At 41.5% G+C, this 22,873-nt stretch overlaps 1 protein-coding gene across 1 annotated transcript; it reads right to left on the bottom strand.

Annotated features, from left to right (window-relative positions):
• Window positions 1–7: 7 nt before the first annotated feature.
• Window positions 8–21,935, bottom strand: pak6 (p21 (RAC1) activated kinase 6). The gene is made up of 9 exons (XM_088433995.1): window positions 21,493–21,935; window positions 10,810–11,058; window positions 7,973–8,623; window positions 6,197–6,727; window positions 4,909–5,042; window positions 4,309–4,435; window positions 4,115–4,240; window positions 3,913–4,047; window positions 8–1,401 (listed from the first exon to the last, which is right to left on the bottom strand). The coding sequence occupies exons 2-9, from the start codon at window positions 11,011–11,013 to the stop codon at window positions 1,234–1,236; spliced, it is 2,076 nt and encodes a 691-aa protein (XP_088290121.1). The 5' UTR covers window positions 11,014–11,058; window positions 21,493–21,935; the 3' UTR covers window positions 8–1,233.
• Window positions 21,936–22,873: the final 938 nt, after the last annotated feature.

The raw sequence follows: 22,873 nt of genomic DNA, 5'->3' as shown, positions 1-22,873 counted from the left end.
CACATAATCCATATGCGTCATTTATTTGGTTTGTACAAAATGAAAATCAAGTGTAATTCTCTCATCAATGATCCACACACGTAGAAATACATGAGTCAAAGACTAGTTGTATGTGCAAAGTGTTTCTCAGCAGGTGGACGTCTCATAGCATCACATGCCAAGCGTGTGTGCTTCTACTAGAAAAATCAGAGATCGTGAGGAACAACTCAAAAGTTGCGTTTCACCACCCCCCCCCAAAAAAAAAAAACGTTTGTTACATTACAAGTGGGCTTGTTTGTTCGCTGAGATGCCCTCACCCGTACAGCCATGTGCTTGCAATCACACATGCACACCTATACACACACAAAGCTATACGCTCACATTTCTGTAAAGAAAGTAGAATTGCTTTAATATATTTTGCTGTGGTAAATAAACAGTCGTAAGGACCCATCAGTATTTTATATACATTATCTGCTTATATTTAGGTCCATAGTCAGTTAGCAATGGACACCTAACTTCATATCATACAAACAACCCACAAAACACCTGTTATAAATAAAGAATATACATGTAAAAGAGGAGATTTTCCAGTGAGCCCACAATAGCAATATGGCTTTCATCTAACCACTTGTTATGCTAATAACAGAGGATGATCTTTTCACGTCCTCATTTGGTACATATTCAAGCATTCACTTCAGGCCAGGTGTGCCTCCAATTGGCCATGCAAAGAGTCTCCTGGCATTGTTTGCTGAGACCGGGACCACTACAGTGTGACTGTGCAGAGGTAACGTCCAAACGGTTAAAAAAAAAACAACAACAACAACATCTTTTACAGCTTTACTTCGCCATATGTGATGTTCACTATAAAAATATAAAGAGTTTATCTTTAGCAGTAGCCTATGACATACAGTTACCTATAATATTGATTTGATATGCACCATCTTGCGTGTGGTGAATCCCTCAAAATGTCACAGGAAACCAGTGTTGTGACTGAGTTCAGAGATGAGTGATTGCATGCTGCCTTGCTCCTTACTCCTAAAGTGCTTCTTACATGCCCAAAAGACCATGCAAAGTCTGGCAACCCAACTCGCCTTCCTTGCCGCTGTTGCTCACGTGGCAACATGCCGTCTTGGTCTGCATCGATGCAGACCGTTGCTTTGGGTACGTGAGGAGTTGAAGCACTGTGCTCGGTCCTCACAAGAGACACGGTGGGACTTAAGTAGGGGGTGGGAACCCGGGAGCACCACTGGGTCATCAGCATCGGGACATGCGCTTACGGTATTGCTCCACCAGGGGGACCAGGCACTGAGGTGAGCCGCTCTGCAGCAGGAATGGGTGCTCCAGCAGGTCAGTGGCACTGGCACGTTCCACCGGGTCCCGAGTCAGCATACGGTCCAGAAAGTCCTTAAGGACTGGGGACACCTGGATCAGAGGGTCAGGGTTAGCAGGAGAGCATGTTTCTTTCTTTCTGGAATTGAATTGATAAAATGAATACAGTGCTGACTCTGAATATGTAGAGCAGTCACGATAAAAGAAAAAAAGTCAGACAACACATTTTTGTCTGTGAAATTTTTATAATTCAAAATAGGGACCTTGGCTCAACAAAGATTGATTTTCCAGACAATTCAATTTATTCCTGAAGGCTATCATGGGGAAACAATAAAGTGGAGGACATTTTCAACTTCAGGCTGTCAATGGATTTCTTTCTCTTTTTTTTTTTCTTTTTTTTTTGGGGGGGGGGCCTGGGGGTGATATATATATATATATGATATATATATATATATATATATATATATATATATATATATATATATATATATATATATATATATATATATATATATATATATATATATATATATATATATATATATATATATATATATATATATATTTATTTATTTATTTATTTATATATACAACCTCAACATTGTTACTTGTGCTTCTTTTCATTTTGTGGACGAAGAGTATCTGTTGCTACGTGAACTAATATGCTTGCATAGCAACAAACTAACAAAGATTTGTCGACAAAGATTGCTTTGTGTGTGGGGGACAGAGCTTTTAATTTATTGCTATTAACCTCTGAAACAGTTAGAAAAATTGTTGTTATATTTTGGATTTCAAGCATGGTAAAGTGTTTTTTTCATTAAGCTGTACTGAGCAATGGAGGAAGACATGCTCATAGAATTGAATATAACGGGGGCGGTCGTTCTAACATATGAAGTTGATTTAAGATGTTCACATGAACGATGATAATAATCAAAGTTTTATGGTATAAAGTGTTGCGGAGCTTGTTTATATGACGATCCAGGTCATGTACATACATGTAGTGGGAACTTATGGCTTATTTTTGCTGGCTCCTACATCTACTTGAAGCTAAATAAGACTGTGTCCAACTTCTTTGAACAAAACATAGCCAACTTTATTTTTGTGGAGATAGTGTTACTTGTCTCTTGTTGTTATCCTCTCCTATTTTTCACATGAGTGTGATCTGATATTGAAATGTTTTCTCTTCCAAGCAGCATCAACGCTCACATCATTTGACTTGAAATTGTGATAGAAAGAGGACTCGCTCAAACAGTTACCATGTAAGCAAACGCTGGCTATGTCTGATTGCAAAGGCCCATGGGGCATAGAAATAAAGGGAAATTCTCCAAAATAAAAACTCAAGATATTAAATAAAACTTATTTGATGGACATAGACTGTCGTGTTTGCATAAACATTCAATGCAGCAATTTCAAGCTAGCTCTAGATGCGGTAAAGATCTCGCATTGGAGGTATGCAGACATATGCTGCATGGATTCACTCTCAATTCTGGCACTCAAAATAAGTAACTGGAGCCAATCGCCAGTCTCTTAAGGTTCCTGGCGGGCGTAGCAGATGTTTGCTTCGCACAAAACAAGCTATGGAATTTCAAAAAAGAGCGCTGTAGACAATCTCAAAAGACAGTTAGCAATAACGCTACTTGGAGATTACTATCTCTACCTTGTATTGATGCGCCAGGTCATAGGCAATCTGGCAATCCTGGTGAGATGATCTATAACGCCCCCTTCCGCCCTTTTTTTGTCACCGTCAAACAAATAGAGCTTGCTGTACTCACATCTAAATTTATCGGACAAACCAAAACCATGCGTATGTCAATGGCCAAACTTTTGTATATAGTACACAACCAAGACACTTTTATTTCAGTGTATTATAATTTTTGTAATATTTATTGGGCATTGCTTTAAAGTTAAATCTATGAAAACTTTACTTGTTCAGGGTAAGTTGTTACTTGTTCAGGGTAAGTATACATCCATCCATCATCCATCCATTTTCCAGAAAGCAAACAAGACCAATACTGTGTTTTTTTTTTTAACTTTTCTTGAACAATATTTATTGCTATGTTGTTGTATGCTCCTAAGCATAACATATACAGTATTAGGCTGTATAGTTTATTATTTCAAATGTTGTTATTTTTATTGCATTGCATCACATTTAAAGCGCAACTACCAGCTCATACATTTTGAGAGACAGGTCGGATCTTTGATTTTAAATGAATTCACCTTGCTCCACTCTGCTTATTGAATCATTTGTTTAGATTTCAATAACTCCTCTTTCATTTTGACTTGAAATTAGGAGTTATTATTTTTAATTATTTCTTTGAATATACAGTAAATCTATTGAAGGACAAATTTCAGCCAATTTTAGAAGACCCCAAGAGTCCTCGTCACCCTGAGCATCAGTGCCAACTCCCACAAGTTGACAGGCAGGAAAGAAGAACCCGCACAAGTGAATGGTGATGATGTATGCAGCTGACCATTTATCGAGTCCCAAAATGATGACAGCATCTTTTTGTTTCCTCACCATACACTAAGCCAATTTAGTAATTGTTATGATAGGCCCATGAATATGTAGACATACTTAAGTATTAGGGAAGTAAACGTACATACCTGGCTGACATTTCGCACGGTTGGAGCTGGCTCATCTCTTAGTCTCTTCATAGCTGCCACAGGAGTTTCACTGAAATACGGTGGCTCTCCATCCACCATCTCCACCACCATGACCCCCATGGACCAGACATCCACCTGGCACAACACACATGCAGTGTGTGATGTGTTGGTTATGCAACAGACGGAGGTGTGCGTTCCTCACCTCAGTGCCATATGGTGACTTGGAAATAACTTCTGGAGCCATCCAATAAGGAGTCCCCACTAGAGACTTCCTCTTGGGGATGTCCTTACTGATCTGAGCACAGAAGCCAAAGTCGGAGAGTTTGACCTAAGGGGGAAAATAAGAACGATTAACTAAACAAGAATGGCATACGAGAGAACAATAAGATGACGTACTCTTCCGTCTAACGTGAGTAGAATTGAGTCACTCTTAATGTCTCTGTGAATGACTCCCTGCGAGTGGAGGTAGGCCAGGGCTTGCAGAACTGCTTCACACACTGTGGCAATTTGCTCTTCACTCAGCCTGCAACGTACGGAACAGGAGGATAAAGAGAGGGATGCAGAAGACAGTTTCATCATTTTGCATGCAGCACCAATTTTACTGGTCAAAAAGTAGAAAATTATCAATCCATATACATTGAGGAAAATAGCAGAGCAATGCCACGCTGAAAAAAATTACAGCACGTATTTGTTCAAACGTTTCGTGATTGTTCACGAGTCTATGATATTCATTATTAAGATATGGCATGAGAAAAACTGCTCAATCATTACTCCGTCACTTCTCATATTTGCACATCCGGCTTATTGTTTGTGTCCATTCAGACTTGCACGGTGCAAGGAGACTTGAATGACACTCTTTGTGCGTCCTTATGCTGCCCCAAGCAATGCACGACCGCTACTCGCGACTACACCGCCTCTTTGTGGTAGAAATGTGTATTTAACATACTCTATGAGGCCTTTTTTGTTGTTGTTGCTGATAGCAGCTTGAAATCCTACCTGGTTTCAGACACAATGTTGGTTAATGCTCCACCTTGCAAATACTCCATGATCACCCACAATTCCTCCTCCACAAGAGCAGATTTATACATCTCCACGACATTTCTGTGCTGATAATCTCTCATAATCACCACCTAAAGAAAAAAAAGGATAATCATTGAGAGCTAGACTTTCCTTCATTAGTTAGAAAAATGCAATTGCAGAGTGTGTCTAATTCAAACTTTAAAGTAATGGGACGTAAATAAGTTAGACCCCCCCCCAAGACTGTGCTAGAAAATGGAAAATGTGACTGTTACAATCAAATCTAATTATGCTGATAGAGGGCAGTAGGAAATCTACCATTAGCATCATCACATCAGGATACATTGTTTTACTTATTCTTTTATTATCTTTTCAGTGATTGGCTAATACAAAGCATGCAGATTATCACCTATCCAAAAAGATGCCTGATAGGTTGCTATTATTTTTTTTTGTTTTTTTGTTTTTGCCTTGCCGGCACAGATATTTTTTGCATAGTTTTCAAGTTCCCATTTTGGACAAGGGCACTGCAAAGAGTGGAAACTTTGGACTATTACATGGCTCATAAGCAAAGGTCCCTCAAAATGTATTAGAATATTACATGGCCGATGGGGCTCAATGTCATGTGTTTAATGAGGTGCTATGGCTACATTTATGCTGGAGTAGTTCAAAATCTAAAGGTTGTTTTTGATTGGCTGTAAAATATTTTAAGCCTATACAATAGGTTACAATGTGTTAGTGAGTGTGTATATCGGGCACTATCAGGCCCGTGGTACGTGTGATGGGACATTGTGACTTCCTGGGAATGTTTTGGAAGTGAGCAGAAGAACACATGATCACTCGCAAAGTTTTGTTGCATATTGCTACTTTCTAATTAATGTGTCATTTGAATACCATTACCAACACCATAGACCAGGCATGTCCAAACCCAGTCCTCGAGGGCCGCCTATCCGGCATATTTTGGAGGTTTTTGTCCTCCTACCACACCTGATTCAAATGATCAGCTCATCAGCAAGCTCAGCGGATGCCTGACAACAAACCTGATCATTTGAATCAGCTGCATTGAATGACTGAAACATCAAAAACATGCAGGATAGGTGGCCCTCGAGGACCGGGTTTGGACATGCCTGCCATAGACCTTCAGTCTCAGGTACTTATTCAGTTTTGCACCCCCAAATGGTAGGGTAAAGGAAGGTCTGAAAATAGCTGACATAAAATGAGTTCATCATTACTCTCCGCTTCAAAAAGTGACCCCTGCCGTATTTAGTACCTCGTTAAAGAGCAACTCCCTCCTCTGTTGCCTTCGCAGGTCCATCATCTTCACCGCCACCTGCCGACCACTGTGCTTCTCTGTGGCAATGCACACTACTCCAGTTGAACCCTCCCCAATCTTCACAAAATTCTCCAGGTAAGATCTTGGATCCCCTTTATCCACCACCATCTGCAGGGCGGCCTTGAACTGTTCATGGGTTACCTTTGGTGGGTCTGGGGGCGGCCGTGGTGACGGGTGAGGGGGCCTGAAGGCGGGTGAGCACGTACCGGGGGGACTAGTGGCAAGGGAGCCCGTCGGGGAGGGTCGAGGTTGGGATGGACTGTCCTGTCGTGGGTAAGGAGGATTGGGGCATCCAGAGTGCCTCAGAAAAGGCTCTGGTCCATTGGGCCTTAGTCCCATATTGGGGGATAGTCCTAAAGTGTAGCTTGCTGAGGATCGCACAGTCCGCTGGGGTCTGATTCCGCTCACTAGAGGACTGCTGGTGCCGGTGGGCAGGAAGCCAGAGTGGTACCTCACTGCTGAATCTGTCTGCATAGGATATGACAAAGTGAGTGATGTGCAAGGGTTAAACGAGAATCAGCTCTCCCTGCATCATTCTGCATTGACTTCACCCTATATGAACCATGTTGGGATGTTCTCAATCAATCCCCTTCAGAGATCTTGCCAAGCATATAATCTTTCAGTATTGAATTACCTTTCATACAGAAGTGCATTTCTACTGAACTGTTAACACAGCTAACGCAAAGCAAATTAACAGCATGAGCAAGAAAATGAACCCTTGATCATTTTTGAATTATGCACACACAGTGGAACCGCTAACATTGAACGTCCTTATAAATATATAGGGAAAAAAAAACTAGTCACCAAAAAATAAAAAATAATATAAAAATCGTATAACCTGCTATTATACATGCACTCAGACTATATCATGTTTGCAAGATTGCAGCAAGACTAAGAAAAGATTACGGTAACTCTAAAAGGTTTTTTGCCTTTATTTTACTTTTTCCGTGTTGTTGGGTTTTGTTTTGTTTTTTGGTGTGTGTGTGTGTGGCGTGTGCGTGTGTGTGTGTGTGTGTGTGTGTGTGTGTGTGTGTGTGTGTGTGTGATGTTGCTACAGAGGGATAGTAGCATTAGAGTGCCAAACATATGAAAATGTTTAACTATAATAATATGAGAAAGTGGTATCTTTATCCTGAAGGCGAAAGGTTATACCACTACAAGAGGGCCACAAGCAATAGGCCAATAAATTAGGGCTGTGTGCAGCGAAGGATTTTTATTGCCAGTAATAATTGATCTGTAGATGTACAGTATTTTGTCATCTTTATATTAAATTATTATTTTGATCAGTTGTAATCAGTTGAACTATTTGATTTATCATTGCCCGCTACAACCAATACAGTATGTCCGCCGCTTTTGACATTATCCCCACTCCCAAAACATTATAGGTGTGCCAAAAAATTGATTCATGGAAAGGTTCTCAAGATTTTCCTTTACAATCATTTAGAATTGAAATAGAATGTCCCCATTTTTATAACAAAGACAAATCTTGTTCTCTACAAAAGCACTGCCGGATGACTTCCGTCTAACTAGATCAAACGCGCACTGCTCAGGAAGAACCAAAATCTTGATGTCACACTCCAACCGCGTGGTGCGGAGGCCAACTTCAAAATAAACACACCAATGGACGGACACCGGATGCAAGCAGATGTTGGACATCGTAGTGTGTTGAGAGATTTTTGAGTTATGTGTCAAGTGCTGCAATATCAGGCTTACTTTCAGGTCATATGAGGAGAAAGGCCTCCCCGGACTGTTCTGAGGGTGCATGTACATCGGTATACTGGGCCGGAGCTCTGTGGAGACGACACCCTGGTCTTGGTGCTGCTGCAGAGTCATGGCCGGGCTGTAAAAACATGCTACTGGTATTTGATTCTGGGGAATTCCTCTGGGTAGCTGAAAGTCTCTCTTCCATATGACCCTTTCCTGAGGGCTGCCCACATCACTGCCCATGTAAGATCCATGACTCGGCATCGGAATGTTCTGGTTCTGGCCCGCTTGAGACGGCCCCTCCATCGGGCCGTCACCAACCTCATAGGCTTTCGGTAAAATCCCATTGGGCTGCAAAGTGATGCTTTTCTTCATGCCCAAGTAGGGAGTGTTGGACTCGCTGTGGATGTTTCTCGCTTTGTCCCTCCAGTGATCCTGAGCTGCGTCCCCCTCATCTTCGTCATCTTGAATCAGGCCTTCGTATTGGTAGGCGTCGCCTTCGTTCACCTCTCCCAGCCTTCCCAAAGACTGGGCCCTCTTCCTGGCAGAGGGGCTGCTCTTCCGCAAAGAATTGGAGCTCGTCACAGACAGACGGCTCATGTCGTTGATCATGGCTGTGATGTAGTCTCCATGGCCGATCATGCTCCCACGCACAATGGTCTGAATGAGGAGAGACATAAGAGTAGAGTATGGTTTAATACCGAAAAGAATAATGAGGGTTACATAATCACTGTTCAAAGCCAGGTTAAATTTAGACTCCGATATCTTTAAAGGACATTATTGTCAAGACTCAAACTAAATCCCCTGGTGGCTTCTGACAATACATTTAAAAAGATAGTGAGTGGCTAAAGACGATGGGCGGACGGACGGACGGATGGACGGATGGATGGATGGATGGATGGGTGAGAAAATGATGCACGGCAAATACACACTAAGTGAACATTGATGGTATTCGCTGAACGGAAGGCATGTTGAGGCAAAGTACTCAAGCTTGCCTTGTCAAGAAACGAGACAACCACAACATGTTTTGCCATTGCAATGCTAACACAGAGTGTGTGGTGTCCTATTAGTCACTTCCAGAGTAGAATCATGTTCAGTTCATGTCGGGCAAAAGTCTCTTTTGTGTCTTCACTTCACAGAGGAGTGAGATTGGATGGAAATTGCGACTTCAAGGAAGGTGAGATAATCACCTTGTCAGGAATACATTTTAGAAGAGAGGTGAGAATGCAATGAAACACAAGAAAAAAAACAACAAGGAAGCAATGATGATGGCAGCACATGAACAAGGCATGTGTTTTTTTATTTTTTTTCAGGTAATCTTATTTCACATGGTGGCACAGGATAACAGTGGTTGGCATGTCCACCTCACAGTTCTGGGACCTGAGTTCAAATCCAGCTCACTCCGGCCTTCCTTTTTGGAGTTTGAATGTTCTACCCTAGCAGAAATGGGAAATCCAGTTCCAGAAAGTAAAAGCCCTGACACATTTTGGCTTTAGCCACAGGTGCTTCGAATCACCTTGCAGTCAAACGAGCTCATCAACTTACTTGGACATACTAAATTGTCCTTAAGTGTGATTGGGATCGTAAATGGTTGTTTGTCTCTGTGTGCCCTGCAATTGGCTGGTACCCCGCCTACTGGCCAAAGTCAGCTAGGGTAGGGATCAGCAAGCCTGCGAATCTTGTGAGGATAAAAGTCTCTAGAAAATGGATGGATGGATGGATGGATGGATATTACCTCATATATTTCACAGCGCAACTTGCTATTTGTTAGTTTTGTGTTCAACTGGACAAGCACAGATTTTACACTTACCATAAGTACATTTCTCACAAAAGTGAGAAATGATCTTGAGTTCTATATGCACTTTTCAGTTTTTCTATTTAGAATTGGAAACATTTCCAAAAGACAAAGAACTCAAAGTCCCATAATCCCATATACCACAGGTGTCAAACTCAAGGCCAAATCCGGCCCACCTTATTGTTTTATGTGGCCCGTGAAAGTTAATTATAACTTAAAGTTTCTAACTAAAATATCAACTTTGCAAGTTGTCTTCAACTTCAGTTTTTGCTTTTTATAAAAACAAGCATTTTTTGTGACCAAGTGCCCTTTTGAACAGCTTTAAGATTTTAAAATTAGATAAATGCGTGACAATCACACTATATTTATTTGACTTCACGGCCATAACGGCCCTCCGACAGAAACTAGAAGTACAATTTGGCCCGTAATTAAACTGGGTTTGACACCCCTGCCATATACTAACCAAGGCATACCATTGTATTTTCACTTTTTTTGCATCATAAGGTTTACTAGCAATTAATGAGCCTTAATGTAGCATGGTAGTTATCATTATGCAAAGTACCAATTTAAAATGGTACTTTGTGCACAATGTTTGTCATCTGCTAAATGCTCGAGGAAGGAAAGATAGTGTTTATAGAAGATAGTGATAGTGACTTTACCCTTACTTTCATTTTGTATGACTGGTGTTTTACACCTGTTAGGTGACACATCATCTGTTATTAATTGCCCACCTGGAGCAATGAATTCTGTCGCCCATTACGGAGTTCAACATTTTACAGTCACTGTACACAGTAGGGGCATTAGCCCACAGACAAGGGAGCAAAAACATCAGTAGGGGAGCAGGACTTCCATTTTATCATCATTTACTGAGACAGCCGTAACTCTCAGTCACACTGAACGACACTTGCACAATATGGGTACTGAAAGGAGCAGCAGTGACAGGCAGTTTAAGACCAAATGTTTGCATTTGCAACTGATGTCGAATGAAAGGCGGTGGTTGAATGAGTCATAAATTCAAGGCAAGACAGAGCGAAGGGAGAGTGTTGTGTACCTTTTTGGGCCTCAGCTCCACTTCTGTAATCCTGGAAGGGTCCACCATAGGCCTGGGTCTGCGCAAGTTCTCTATCAAGCTTTGCCATTGTGTGGGCAGGCCAACAAAACAGCCGTGCTTGGCGTCGAATGAGGTGTGGACACGGTGCTCAAAGTTTTTGGGCGCAGATATCTCGGGCCTCTTCTTTTTCTTCTTGCGAAACATCCTCACGTCCGCAAGGGAGGCAGCCTGCCTGTGTCAAAAATATCCCTGTAGGGACACATTTTCCATCATAACTTGTGTAATCAGTGAGTGAATCACGAACATTAACTAAAAGATCTTAAAGGGAAAGTCAAGTAAAAATGAAAATGTTACATGCACCCCATTAGTCTAAATACCACATTCTGGTGAACATTGTTTGTGCAAAACCAATGAAGCGGCTCAGAATCACGACTCACCTGTTTTCTGAATTGGTCATCTGTCATGTATATATATATATATATATATATATATATATATATATATATATATATATATATATATATATATATATATATATATATATATATATATATACACTCTTTATTTGAAGATTTCACTACCTCATTTGCAAGCTATCTCAAATTTCAGAAAAAAAAAAAAACAGTTGAGGGACTCCTAAGTTAGGTTACCCTGTCTTAACTTAAGATATCACTGTATGGAAAATGTACGGAAACAGCTGCCAGGGACCCTGGCATGAAAATAAATAATTTTGTTGATTTCGGTCAAGGATGTTCAATACGTCAATCGCAGCCAACCGGTGAATCGCGATGGTAGTTTTGGTAAAATGCTTGCATTGTGCTGCAGGCAAAGCACACCCACACACACGCGCAATTAATTTGGCTAAAGTATACCATTTAAACACAACTCTATTATTATTAGAATTAAGAACACTTGTTTTCTTCATTCTTCACTAGTGCATTTATGACCTGTGTCATAAATACACATCATTCACATACGCCAGATGTGACTGAGTTTACAAGATGTTTACATTGTTCTCTCCATAGTTTCAATGATTCAAGCAATAAAAGTAAGTGACAATAGTCGGCTCTTGTTATTGTATTAATCAAATGCTAAAATTTTAGACATGATTTTGTGCTCATGTTGTTTTCACTTGGTGTCATTTTGGAGCCAAAAATGACCATGCTAATGTTGCTAAATGCAATTAGCATACATTTTACTTAACTTTAGGGCTGAGCATTATTGGTGGATCAATTATTTTCACTCATAGAAAAGAGGTTGGCTCCTGGAAAAGCAGTATTAAAAGTTAGGGCACCTCTGTTTTACATTGATACATGAAAACATATAATTGGCGAACAAGCAAATTCATGAATGCATAAAACTAACTTTTAATTGTCAGAACTAATAAACACACGAACATAACATTAACAAAACTGCCATTTTGGCATGTAAATGGAAGCGCTGCTTCATCAATCTCAATGAATTCTTCAGCTTTGCAATAATGTTGAAGCTGTTTCATTCCAAGAAGGACTCGAAGGAGAATGGATACATTTGTAAGCAGATGTGTAATGAAGGATGTGTGCTCAATTAAGGCTTATTCATCCTCTGTGCCCTTTCGCTGATGAGCGTGTCGCTGGGCTGGCATGCGCCCACAGGCTTTCAGTGCATTAGCACTGAAACGAAACACACACAAGACACACACACTCTCACACAAACATTCTATGGCAGGATATCCTTCATAAACCCATTATAACCCTTTAATATTCTGCCCTGATTAATGGCGCATGTGTCCGTGATTGCATTGAGGTTTACATTTAATCCTTGAACAACCTACCATGTGTTTGCTGAGCACGTAACCTTGCTTTTCTGTGTAGTCTCATTTATTACATCTAAGAATTATTTCAGTAAGGTTCACGGTTAACTATTTCATCTCACGGGAATGGAGAGTGCCATGTTAAAGGCCAACAAGGTGCCCAGACTCAGGGAACAATCTCTCATTGTGCACTTCGAGACGAGAGGGAGCGGAGGAAATGAGTTTTGTTGCCACTCGCTGCTCAGCGGGCAATCACGTTGGCCACCTCACCTCTCACCACCTCTGCCCAAGGACCAGCATGCCTTTAATCGGCATCACCCCTACCCGCTACGATGCGCATCTTCGCAAAGTAAAACATGGTCATATCAGCTCGGTTCTGGTGGTGAAAAACAGGGCGGATTATAGTAGGATGAGGGGGTTGTTGTGGGTTGGGACGTTCAGCGTGAAGGGAAGCGTCACCCTCCAAGGATAATTCAATCGCAAGGCCAATATGCTAAGTGATGCATAAGTGCATCGCTGTTTGCTCTCCCTGTGTACACAATGTGGTGCTAGGAAGGGCTTCAAATCTGCCTGACGGGGCCATTATGGTGCGAAGGCTGTCAAAAGGTTGGGGGTGTCCACACTGAAGCCAAGTCAGACCTTGATGGTAAATTGCAGCCGTGAGTCAAGACAACAAGGGCTCCTCTCAATCACCTAAACGCTATAAGAAGCACTGAGCTACATCAACAGACGTAGCTTTGAAGAAATTAGAAGAAACTACATCATGCTCAAATCATTAAATTAAGTTTTTCTCAACCAACAGTTATTCTCCAGTGCAAAGAACAATACTGAAATTGGCTGGGGAAAAAGTCGACCGAGTCGGGTAAGTGTCAGTGACCACAAAGAGACAACCCTCCCCCATCAGTCTACAATACAGGAATTTGTTTCATTCCTGAAAAAAGATTAGGTGTTTCTAAACTTTTGGTTGGTACTGTAACTATGAACGGTATTACAGTGGGAATTACTGATGAAAAATTTTTCATAATTCATTCATTCAATCATTCATTTTCTTAGCCACTTATCCTCACTTGAGTGGCGGGCGCGCAGTAGGTGGGGGACACCCTGAACTGGTTGCCAGCCAATCGCAGAGCTCCCATAGAGGAACAACCGTTCACACTCGCAGTCGCAACAAAGGGCAATTTGTAGTGGCCAAGATGCCTGCCCTGCATGTTTTTGGGAAAGTGGAAGGAAACTGAGTACCCGGAAAAAAAAGACACATGGGCACGGGGAGAACATAAAAACTCCACACAGGAAAGTCAGAGCCAGAATCAAACTTGGAACCTCTGAAATGTAAGTCAGGCGTGGTGACCACTTCTACTGTGCCACCCAGAAAACAAATCTTGACGGAAAATCACAATGTCCAAAAAGTATTTATTTTTAAGAGATGGAAAACATGTTTTGTTTTGTTTTTTCAAATCCAATTCCTTGATTAATCAACAAATCAGAATAATCCAGTTTGAAAATTTCCTTTAGTTTTCAGTTATACTTAGCAACAATTACACGCTTAATTGTTCATCGTGTTTTGGTCACATTCCAAATTGTAGCACTTTTATTAATACTTTTATAAAACAGAGCTTTTATTAAATCTGCTTTGCTGTTGCCAGAAAGACTTTTCACCACCACCTAAGTTAAAAAAAAAAAAAAAAAAGCAACAAAACACATGATTGTGATCTCCTTTACAGGTGTGCATAGATAGTCCCTATCTGCTTGGATAGCTGTTGAACATGCAGATGTTGACACTGCCTGAGCCAATATTTACAGATAATGCCCATGTATCCTTTTACAAGCAGATCGATCAATATTTACTCATGGGTGAAATGCAAACTGTTACAATTCCCCTATGTCAGCAATAGCCGGATGATAGCAACACAAATGGGACTACTTCACTTAAAGGTATGAAACACATCCTTGTGGTCATTATTCATTCTGGACTTCAGTCTTGCTCTATAGGGAATATAAACAAACTACTCTGATATTCCAAGCAAGTAGAAAGTCAAACCACACACGCATACATAGATTGTTGATTCATGCGCATTGAATGCACCTTATTTAAAAAGGCATTGCCAGTTATTGAATTACAAGCTTCAATCATATAAAACAGGCCTAACATTGACCCAATTGACCGCAGCAAGCTAACAGAGCCTCGATAACAACACTATTTATTTGGAGTAATGGATATGCACAGCGCAAAATAATGCTCCCCAGCCACGGAGCCACCCTAAACTGTTGAGACTTGACCTCATGCCTCAGTGGCTTATCTTGAATCTATCAAAGTGCTGAGGCAACATTCAGACAGCTTCTGCCTGGGAGGATGAAGTCATGCTGGAATTGTGCTTCATTGGTTATTTCCATCTGTGCAGCCGCAGAAGAATAACATGCGTGCTTAAAGGGGGTGTTTCGTAGTCTGACTGGAAGACAACAAACTGATAATGAAGAATGCAAAGTGTGAAATGTTCAACCTCATAATTGCACAAGAAATCAATGAAGTGGAAATGGAGTTCCAGTTCCAACCATATGCCTACCCTTTAGGTGGACGGTCTCCGCATCGGATATTGTATGTAACAGAAAAACGCAAGCGGGCAAGACATACTGTACTATAAAGGAAAGGGGCCTGTTTTCCATTCTATCATGTTCACATCACTCAAAGTAGTAGTCGGGTGTACGAGAGGGGATCGAGAGATAAGAGCGCTATTGGATTTGCGCGACGTTAGCGCTTGGAGCTGTGGTGAATGATTTTTCCCCCATCACTATTTGCCCTGATTTCTGCCTCTCTGGTTTTTGTTGACGTGCTTGTATAAATGTGGTGAGTGAGCATGCAGGTGAGGGTGCAGCAGGATTAGTACAGTGCGTGTGCAGTCCTTCACTGATCTAATTTAGGACCCTCTTCAGCAGCAGAGTTTATTTTCTATGTGATTCATGTCAACTAGGGAGGTGAGGGTTGGAACTGGTGATGTGCTAATCCTCTTCTCTTTTTTGTGCTTGTCAATGCACGTACAGTGGAAAGATAATCCAGCTATAATGAATAGTAGAATGTGGTTGCGGGATAGATAGCGTCACGGCTTTGTCTGTTTTTTTTTTTTGTTTGTTTGTTTGTTTTTGGTACTGCAGTACAGTGGCAAGAGCTTAAAGATTGCTCTCTATCAACATCATTATGATGACCGTTTTGCCCTTTGAGTATAATGAGACTCTCCTTCGCAAGGGTGGATGGGCGTGAGGACACCTTTAGTTGGTCATCACCAGCTTTCGTGTCATAAACGGCACACGCAAACCAACTTACGCCGATAGCATCTGAGAGCAACGCAAGCACTGGACGTGACTGGACCGTACAATGGCGCCGTTTATTATTGAATCGACGCCTCCTGTTTTATCTTTGAAGTCACCTCTGTAGGCATGGAGGGATTGTCAATAGAAGACGGCAAGTGATGTAATACGCTGCATTCAATGACACGGAATAACACATGCATATTTGATACAAGTGGCGCTGAGACATCATGCACAACAAAGTGCTTAAAATATGAGGAATCTTCGAGAATGGCACGCATGCAGCTGCTGCCTGAGAAGTCACCGCATAGTGCAAGTGCACTCAAGACCCTGCAGTGTCTTACTAAAGCAGGTCACTCAAAAGTTGAGACTCGCATGAAAGTCGGAAGATAAAAAGTGGTTTATGTGTATATTCTCCATGCTCATCCCAGGATTAATCGGTACCCTCGATAAAATTCCATTCAAAGAAGCAGGACGTGATATCAAGCACATTCAAGGGCATATGAAGTGACATTCAAAAACTACGTTCAACATATAGTTTATACAATCTGACGTACCAAAATAAGTTGCAAACGTACAAAAAGTATGCAAATGGTTGTGATAAATAGTTATGACAAGTGACATTGATGAAGTCCGTTATGGTCATCTTGACTATTTGATTGCCATTTCAAGATGAAGTGACCCACATTCTCTCTGAGCTCATTCATGCTGACATGTATTAGGGTGTTTTTTTCTCCAAATGTCACGTTAGTCACAGCAGTGCACCATGACTCAGAACTCATGGCGTATTGGACTAATAGACGAAAGATGAAAGCATAAGACATGCACGGTGGCCGGCGGGGGCAAACCTACTGCAACCCGCTGAATGCTACAAACACAGAAATGAGGCAAACAAAGTAGAAGCAAACTTATATCAACACAAGTACAAACATGCACGCACACCAATATTTTTTATATATATATATATATATATATATATATATATATATATATATATATATATATATATATATATATATATATATATATATATATATAATATGACATTCGAAACTTCCCTCTGGCCAATACTTTGTTCTCGTTAATTCCAAATGCGTTTGATGAGTTTGAGGTCAATTTTCTCAAGTTCTTCCACAACAAATGAATCGTATCACAATGTCACGGTATGTCCTTCGTGATGCAGTGATGCTGAAATCCCCAAACTGGTCTCATACTACTGCAAGCATTAGACATGTCCAAAATGTTTTGCAGAGATGAAGAATTGCAATTTGATTTTTCACATTAGAGAAGGCCTTGAAGGGGAAGTCAAGTACAGCATTGTCTCTACAGTATGTTACAGGCACAGAATTTTGATTTATATTGTGTATGTGAAATATGGTGCAAATGCTTGTAAAGGTCAAATGACCAAACATTGAAAACAACTGAACTCTGATTGGTTACCTAAACCCTCAAGCAATGTGATGTTCTTTCCAATCGACAGCAAGTGGAGAAAACAGTACAACCAATCACAGCTCTGCTTGCCAAAGTCACATGACTAACCTTAGAAAGTATGTAAGTCATGATAGGTCATTACCTGAGCCCTGAGCAACTGCAATGTAAATTTCAGACAGAAAGTGACAAAATGGCCACCCCCTGAGATGGGTAAAATTGGATGCCATTTGCTTTAAAATTCATATTTCACAAACACAATATTAATCTGAATCTCATGTATAGGCCAAAAGAAGGACATTGGATCTATTATTGTACAGAAATTTGTTGACCTGATGAGTACTGTAAGAAGAGAGCCTTGTCCTGTCCTAAAAGTGCACATCACTGTTGTCTCTGTATTAACATGAGGTAAAAAGAAGAAGGAACTGGACGTTCAGATGTAGTGACAGCTGGAGAAGAAGAGGAATAAGCAAAAGGAGGGAAGGAGGGAGCTGACAAAGGAAAAGAATTAAACATGTTGAAAGAGTGGAGCAGTCTTGACAAATCCGCCAAGTCATGATTTTGTGTCTCATTAAATTACACGAGATAGCCCTCAAAGTGCACAAGATGTAACCTCTTTTTTTCCGTCATCTTAAGCACTTTGTGTCCACTAGTAAACAATCTTTTACTGAGAAGGGAATTTGAGGACAATTGCATCAAGTGACTTCATGCATCATTCTGCCACTGGACATATAGCTCCGATTATGATTGATGATAAAATGGACAAAATGGACAAGTTTGTTCTACCGTGCAGCATGAGGCATGGACATTAATGTGCACTTAATCTGATCTATCCATTTTGATAAACAGTGATGATGTAAACGCAGCATTTTCAGCGTCCTTTGCCTGTTAAAAGAGGCAAGACAGACAAATACCAGAATAACTTACGCTTTGAGTGACATACAATGCTAGGAACAAATGTTACGTGGCCTGTTGCACAGGCCAAACATAAGAAGTGTTGTGGCCATCATTGGTCGAGAAGGTTTTAATCTAAACTGGTGGACCCATAAAGTGCAAAAGGTTACTTGTGTTAAAGGTTACATTGAAACCATAACTAGTTACTTCATTTTACTTGATAGATAGATGGATGGATGGATGGATGGATGGATGGATGGATGGATGGATGGATGGATGGATGGATGGATGGATAGATAGATAGATAGATAGATAGATAGATAGATAGATAGATAGATAGATAGATAGATAGATAGATAGATAGATAGATAGATAGATAGATAGATAGATAGATAGAGTTAGGAGTAGACATTTTTAAGTAAGGCGTTACATAGTTATGTGTTACCGACATGGTAGCCATTTTTAAGTAATGCACAATTCTAAGTTGCATAGAGAAGGAAATGTGGATTGCATTTAATAAAAGATCCTCTCTGCTCTCAGGAGCATAGTGAGCAGTTTGACGCAGCCCAATGTACCAAACGGTACCAGTACCAATCTGCTCTCTCGAGTCTAATTTGTTGATGCAGCAGGCCGCATATGCTTATAAACACTTTGATTTACGTATATTTCTCAGCCTGAGCCCATGAGAGACAACACAAGTTCAAGCTCTTTTACAGTATCAGTGCACAGCAACTCCACAGTACCCCAGCACAGGCTCCTTTTCAACCCAGTCAGGAGACTCATGGCACGCTGTCCTAATTTGGACTGCCTGTTTTAATCCATGAGTGCTTGATGTCTCATGGCTGCCGGTTACGTTAAGCTGCTAATGCGCACGTTTCCCTTCGAGGGCTGACGAATGATATTACAATAACGTGAGTGTTCATGAGAGCAAGCGTGGAAACACAGGGGCAGACAACAAAAACACCTACACGTATGTTCTGTCATCCCGCATGTGTGAGGCGTTGAATACTTCTTGTCGTTGCCCTCTGGCTGCATGTGTTGCTTCCGCTTTGTGTTTATATTGTGTCTTATTAAGAAAATGATGATGCAGCCGACATCGCCTCCAGTGAAACACACTTGTCTGTGCCTCAAAGATGTCTCTGTGTTTTTTGACATGAATGAGTATGGAATAATTGGTGGACAACAAGCATGTTTTCCTGGGTGCAAAGAGGTTGCAAGACTGGAAGTAGCAATTGGAGCCTGGGTGAAAAGTTGAAGCTCAAAAGTATGTTCTCGGAAGGACTTGACTCACATTTACTAACGGATATTTTTACCCAGTCTATTTTTTTGTGGAAAGCATGGTGGAAGAGTTTTTAGCACAGGGGTGCCCAAACACGGTCCCTTTTTAGGTTTCCTTCCCTGACACACGTGACTCAAATGACGGGGCAATAAACCCCGGTAACATGCAGGAAAGCGGCCCTTGAGAACCGAGTTTGGACACCCCTGGATGAGCACGCCTGCTTTAGAATTCTGAAGCTCTGGCTTCGATTCCTGGCTGTGGCCTTCCTATAAGAAATGTACTTGTTCTGCCTATGCTTGCGTGGGTTTTCACTGGTTGCTTCAGCACATTGAAAACTTAAATTTGTCCATAGGTGTATATGTGCCCCACGCTGGCTGATTGGCTAATCACCTTCCATCACAAAGGCAGCATTGGATAGACTCTCGCTCACCCATGGCCCAACAGGGAAGCTAAAGGAACATCACATGTCAAATAGGGTACATTAAGGCACTTAAAGGAGTAGGTGAGATTTTAACAGGCTTCCTGCAACAAATCTAATTTGCTATGACAAGAATTGTATATTTATCTTTTTTAATTAAGAGCAAATTAACTGGAACATGAATCATCTTATTACTAAACAATATTCTAATGGCACTTTAAAACATCAATGGATGCACATTGCCTTAGTAACACATGCAATTTTCCAGCAGATGACCCAGAAAAAAAAAACAATATTACGCAATCTATCTTCTTAAATTGCTTAATAAAATACTCCTGGAGCAACCACTACAAAGGTGGTTACAAACTTTAATAAATCAGACACACATGTCACAGCCCGCACAATCTTTTTTTGGCGAGTTTGTTTGTTTGTATCTTTGTTGTTTTTTTCATCCAAAACTGCTTTGCCTGCTTAAGGGATACTCAGCTAAAAAAATGCATGGATAACTGAAATGAATGGATAGACATTTCTTGTTTTGGACTTGGACTTTCACTTATATAGCGTTTTTCTACCTTAGGTACTCAAAGCGCTTTACACTAACTAGTCGTTTACCTACTGATGACGCAGCATCAGGAGCAACTGGGGGTTCAGTGTCTTGCTCAAGGACACTTAGACATGGTCTTGATGGTCGGGGGATCGAACCCACGGCCTTTCGGCTAGGAGACGACCACTCTACCATTAAGCCATGCCGCCCCATATCAAATTGACATGCAAACAAATTGAAGTTCTCACATCATCTCCCATGTTTTTAATGCACTGGCATGGCAGGTTTTGTCATCATTATATTCACTATTATATGGAAAATATTTCATCCGAGAAACCCTTTGCCTGACTATGACCTGTCATTTTACTATAAGGACAGTTTAGAGAAGGATTGTCCAATCCAAAGCATAATGCACATATATGAGTTTGATGTAGCACTGTGGAGACGCCTGACCTTAACACTGTCAAAATTTTGGATAGGCAAAGATTTGGAATCCTCTCATTTCCAGATTCCAACAGTGTGGAGGAATAAACTTTTATTTTTCTTACATTTTTATCTCCTAATGTTAATTGAATGTGTCGTCTCTGCAATACTCGTCGATTGCTCAGAAAAATCATCCATACATGGTCGCAACACAAAAGGACCATGTACGATATTTGCAAAGAGTGATCAGTATTAGAAAGCATGACCTCAAACACTCTGGAGGATGTGGAACCCTTTACCCAGGTTGACAATAGCGAAGGCAAAAAGCGTGGGATCGACGTGATATCTTCCATGAGGAAAGAGTGAAGAAGATGCACCCCATCAAAGAGGAGAACCATCTCGCTCTTTTCCCCCCATCAACATGTCCTGGCTACTCTGCTTTCTCACAGCTTCCTCCTCCCACCAATGGCATACAAAGGCATTCAGCAATGCCATTAAGCTTCTTTTCTTTTCCATTCATTTATTCTACTGTCATGAAACGGAACGCAGGGCTCTGGAGGAATACATCATTGTTAGGAGAAGATGAGGGAAAAAAAAGCTCTTACCTTTCTGTCCAGTGACAGGGGGAGCCACTCTCCTCCAGGAAGGGTTGAAAGCAAGAGTGAGCGCGTACACACGAGCATACACTGCTTGTGACACCACTCATGCACACACACACATGCACCCACACGAGGACATGAGAGGACTGGCTCTCAAGCCAGCGAGCACTGCAGGCTGCCGCTTGCCTGGGAAAGCCTGATGCGTTCCTCCCTCCAGGCACAAGCGCGCACTGCCATCTCAAAGACTCTTTGTCGGGGCTGATTCATCCCCGGCTGCGTGGCCGCTGAGTGCTGCCGCAGGTCCGGGCGCCGGGGCCGGCTCCCTGGGCCGAGGGGAGAGTGGAGAACGGACGATACAAGCCATGAAGAGGACGGGCAGCATCCACGGGGAGAGAATACCTCGGCCCCATCCGGGTCCTTCCATCCCCACCCCCTCTACCTCTGCTTCTACAGCTCTCTCTCTCTCTCTCTCTCTCTCTCTCGCTCCCTCTCTCTCTCTCTCTCTCTCACCACACCCACCCTCGCTCTCCCTTTTTATCACTTCCCTCCTTCTCTGCCTCCTCCCACTCCTTCATTGGGCTGTCTTTGTAAAAGAATTGATGGCAGGGTGCGCATGTGCCTACGCGCATGGAACGCATGAGTCTTTTTGTCTTACGTCTGGTATCCAGTGACTGTAAGGAGAGGAGACCTCCAGTACACCTGGGTTACCTTTCATCTATCTGCCTCACGCCCCCACCAGGCTGTCTACTTTACACGTAATCTGGGTGACATGAGAGCATGAGGGTGATGCCTTCACCTACTGTGCTGCTGTTCAGTCAAATGTATTATCCATGGAATGACAGGGTCAGGGACGGCAGATGGAAGGGTTGGGGGGGTGATACGCCACTATTCTGAAGGACAAGGGTCTGAAACCTATGACTCCAGAGCGGCATGTGATTCATGTGATTCTTTCATCCTTTTGCGGTGGATCTTGGTGATTTTGAAAAAAAAACAAACAACTGTATTTCTACTATTTTCAAGATGAAAAAGATACTAGTACACTTGGAACATCAAAACAAAGCATTTTTAGGTGTTAGCTGTCACTACCAGTCAGAAGTTTGAAAAACCCTTCAAACGTTTATTTTGTCCCTACACTCTAAAAACAGTTAGGTAGATAGATAGATTGATGGTGGTGTTGGGTCCAAAACAACTCAATTATGGGTCAAAAAAGGGAGGATACGTAATTAGGGTGAATTTAGCCCAGTTTTCTGGATTGTTTGTTTTGTCAAATTGACCCAATTATTGGGTTGGGTTTTTTTTTCATGCAAAATTAGGGTATTTTTAACCCAACCGTTTTTAGCTTTGCTGTTTGATTTGCTGTTATAAATTAAATTATAAAGTCTTCCAG

This window comes from Hippichthys cyanospilos, chromosome 14 (genome assembly GCF_059441005.1).
Source record: "Hippichthys cyanospilos isolate Australia breed blue-spotted pipefish chromosome 14, RoL_Hcya_1.0, whole genome shotgun sequence".
Taxonomy (NCBI): Eukaryota; Metazoa; Chordata; class Actinopteri; order Syngnathiformes; family Syngnathidae; genus Hippichthys; species Hippichthys cyanospilos.
This window is presented reverse-complemented; position numbering and strand designations above follow the sequence as displayed.